Consider the following 3,546-nt stretch of genomic DNA (forward strand, 5'->3'; position numbering starts at 1 on the left):
TGCCGTGTCTGCGCCCGCCGCCCGTGCCGGGATGGCCAGGACCGGAGCGGCAGCGGTCGTCGGGGCCAATGGGGCCCCACCCGCGCCGGGATGGCCGGGAATGCGGCGCCTGCTCCGGAAGGAGGAGGGAGGTGCGGGGGCGGCGGAGGGCAGCAGGAGCGGGAGGTCTGGAGGAGGGCAGCCGGAGCGACGTGCGCGGGGGTCGCCGGGGCCGCTGGGGCCCCCACCCGCACCGGGAACGCAGCGCCCCCGCCCGCGCCGGGAGGAGGAGGAGGGAGGTGCGGGAGTCGAGGGCGAGGGGAGCGGCCAAAGATTCGGCCCGCGACGAAGGTTCGCGATGGCTCGGGTTGACGGCAAAGCGGGCGAGGGACCCGACCGACCCGCAATCAGACGGACAAGATCGCTTGCTCGTCCGATCCAACGGTTAACGGGTTTGCGGGCGACGTGGCACGATGGTTTTGCGGGCGACGTGGCTCGTCCATATACAGATTCAGCCTGTTCGTTTCACTGTGGCTTGTCGTAAACGATCAAAAATTTTTAGTCGGAACAGTATTTTTCTCTCACACAAACCAGCCATCAGTACTTCTTCATGAACCAGCAACGATACGAACCAGCCAACCGAACAGGCTGATTATTACTCAATGATACCCACCAAGGCCTTTTGACTTTTATTTGTGATTTTGTGTGCTCGGTTCTATTGTGAACTCATTGATTTACATATATATATATATAGCTACCCTATCCGTTTGAATTTAAGGGTTTGCTCAAGAAACTTAGGTCCCCTCTAGAACAAATGAAAAACATAGGAAATTTAGAGGACCCTAGTTCTATAGGAAAACTTCGACATGTTCCTTTCAAACAAAGGATTAAACCTGTGAAATTCCTTGAATACTATAGGATGTATGAAGCCATAGTAATTTTGGTGGAAAACTAGCATGAGTTAGGGACCGACGGCTTGCTGATTGTGCTTGTGGTCGTGTTACCTGGTCTTCATGAAAAGTCAGATCGAAGTTTTTGAGGTGTAGAGCTGCTGTAGCTTCTGTTTTGCAGATACTTTGCTCTCGATCTGTCTTTGTAGTTCATGTGCAGTAATAGTTGCAACCTCGTCGCATAACCAAAATTTCTGATCTGGTTTGTAAAGTTATTGTGTCCAATTTTGAATTCGTCTTACTCGCTCAAAATTCTGTGCGCTCACTTACTAGTGCACTTTTTATTTTTTTCTAGGGCTGCTTATATTATATTGTTTGCTCTGTATAATGTTTCTAGCTCTGCTTTATTTTCCCCTGCTGATGTGTATCAAGCTTTTTAAAGCTGATTACTGCGGTTGCAAGTTTAGATCCCATCTAATAAATATGTGATGTTTGCTAGTGTTTCTAATAATTGATTCTTCTGGCTTAACAGTTTAAGCTTCACCTCCAGCCATGGGTAAGGAGAAGTCCCACATCAACATTGTGGTTATTGGCCACGTCGACTCTGGCAAGTCGACCACCACCGGCCACCTGATCTACAAGCTTGGAGGCATTGACAAGCGTGTGATCGAGAGGTTCGAGAAGGAGGCCGCTGAAATGAACAAGCGGTCCTTCAAATACGCGTGGGTGCTTGACAAGCTCAAGGCTGAGCGTGAGAGAGGTATCACAATTGATATTGCTCTGTGGAAGTTCGAGACAACCAAGTACTACTGCACTGTCATTGATGCCCCTAGACACCGTGACTTCATCAAGAACATGATCACTGGTACCTCCCAGGCTGGCTGTGCTGTCCTTATCATTGACTCCACCACTGGTGGTTTTGAGGCTGGTATCTCCAAGGATGGCCAGACCCGTGAGCATGCTCTCCTTGCTTTCACCCTTGGAGTGAAGCAGATGATTTGCTGCTGCAACAAGATATGCTACCAGGAATTTCTGTTTCACTCTTCATTAGTTAATACTCTGGCATAATAGTATGTGAGCTGTATATAGAGTTTGATGCTAATATGTTGTATACGGAATTTGCCAAGTCAATTAGTGGCTTGAGTTTTACCGCCTGTGACCGGAAGGTCCCGGGTTCGAGTCGTGGTCTCCTCGCATTGCACAGGCGAGGGTAAGACTTGCCACTGACACCATTCCCCAGACCCTGCACAGAGCGGGAGCTCTCTGCACTAGGTACGCCCTTTTTTTAATTAGTGACTTGAGTTTTCATTAACCTTCTGTTTCTTTCATGTTTAGTAGTTAATTAACTTAATAACCTTCATTAGTTTGCTAGTAAGATCTGTTGCAGAAACATTTTCTCTATAATTTTGATATAAGTTTTTCACTCAAGCTGAGTAATGTGGACATGTGGTTAAAAGTTATTGGAACACTTAGTGCATAAATAATGCATGTACATGTGTAGCAGCATTTGTTTGTCTTCATTTGATTGGTATGGTTACTTAACGTGCTGATGTTACCGTTTAATTAGTAGTAGGATGCATTGACATATACCTGGTTAGCTATGTATTTTGGTATCTGCTTTGTATTTGTTACATCCTGAGCTTGGTTACATATATGTGGATCATATGGTAGTTGGTGATCTATTTATTTGTTCGTTAGTTACTTCTGCGATGTCACTGTAAACAACTTTATTCCTGAGAGATGTTTTGTGTACCAATTAATTTTGAATGATGTGATCCTGCTGTTCATGTGATTTATTCCATCAAGCTAATACCTAATAGTATTGTTCAGTTCCAAGCATATACTGTCTATGTGGCATGGATAATCAAACTAATGATAATGGTATTCTGTTGCTGTTCTGTTTTTAGATGGATGCAACCACTCCTAAATACTCCAAGGCCCGTTATGATGAGATTGTGAAGGAAGTCTCATCCTACCTCAAGAAAGTTGGGTACAACCCTGATAAAATCGCCTTTGTCCCCATCTCTGGTTTTGAGAGGTCCACCAACCTTGACTGGTACAAAGGCCCAACCCTGCTTGAGGCTCTTGACCAGATCACCGAGCCCAAGAGACTTTCGGACAAGCCCTTGCGTCTCCCCCTCCAGGATGTGTACAAGATTGGTGGTATTGGAACTGTACCAGTTGGTCGTGTGGAGACTGGTGTCATCAAGCCTGGTATGGTTGTCACCTTCGGTCCAACTGGCCTGACTACTGAGGTGAAGTCTGTGGAGATGCACCATGAGGCTCTTCAGGAGGCCCTTCCTGGTGACAATGGTGACAATGCCAGCTTCACCTCCCAGGTCATCATCATGAACCACCCTGGGCAGATCGGCAACGGCTATGCCCCAGTGCTGGACTGCCACACCTCCCACATCGATATTGTTTATGTCAAACGCATGTGAGAGGTTTTACCGTATTTACCATGTATGGCAAATGACGGCGCCAACAACACTGTTGATGTCCAGAGGCATGTGGGGGTTTTACCGTGTTTGCCTGGTATGAGAATTGATGGCACCCACAACACTGTAGGGCAAACGTCGGTGCCCACAACACTGCTTAGGTTTTGATAGGCCTGGAAGGTTGCAGGGCACCCTTCTAACATGTCCTGTCGGTACTGTCCTGCAGGTACACAGGGTAT

General features: G+C 47.3%; 1 protein-coding gene across 1 annotated transcript; it reads left to right on the plus strand.

Moving 5' to 3' along the window:
• Positions 1–1,220: 1,220 nt before the first annotated feature.
• LOC136499531 (elongation factor 1-alpha-like) lies at positions 1,221–3,310 on the plus strand. The gene is made up of 2 exons (XM_066495149.1): positions 1,221–1,881; positions 2,775–3,310. Exons 1-2 carry the CDS (start codon positions 1,422–1,424, stop codon positions 3,308–3,310), a joined length of 996 nt encoding a protein of 331 aa, XP_066351246.1. The 5' UTR covers positions 1,221–1,421.
• The last annotated feature ends 236 nt before the right edge of the window (positions 3,311–3,546 follow it).

Source organism: Miscanthus floridulus, chromosome 13 (genome assembly GCF_019320115.1).
Source record: "Miscanthus floridulus cultivar M001 chromosome 13, ASM1932011v1, whole genome shotgun sequence".
Lineage (NCBI taxonomy): Eukaryota > Viridiplantae > Streptophyta > Magnoliopsida > Poales > Poaceae > Miscanthus > Miscanthus floridulus.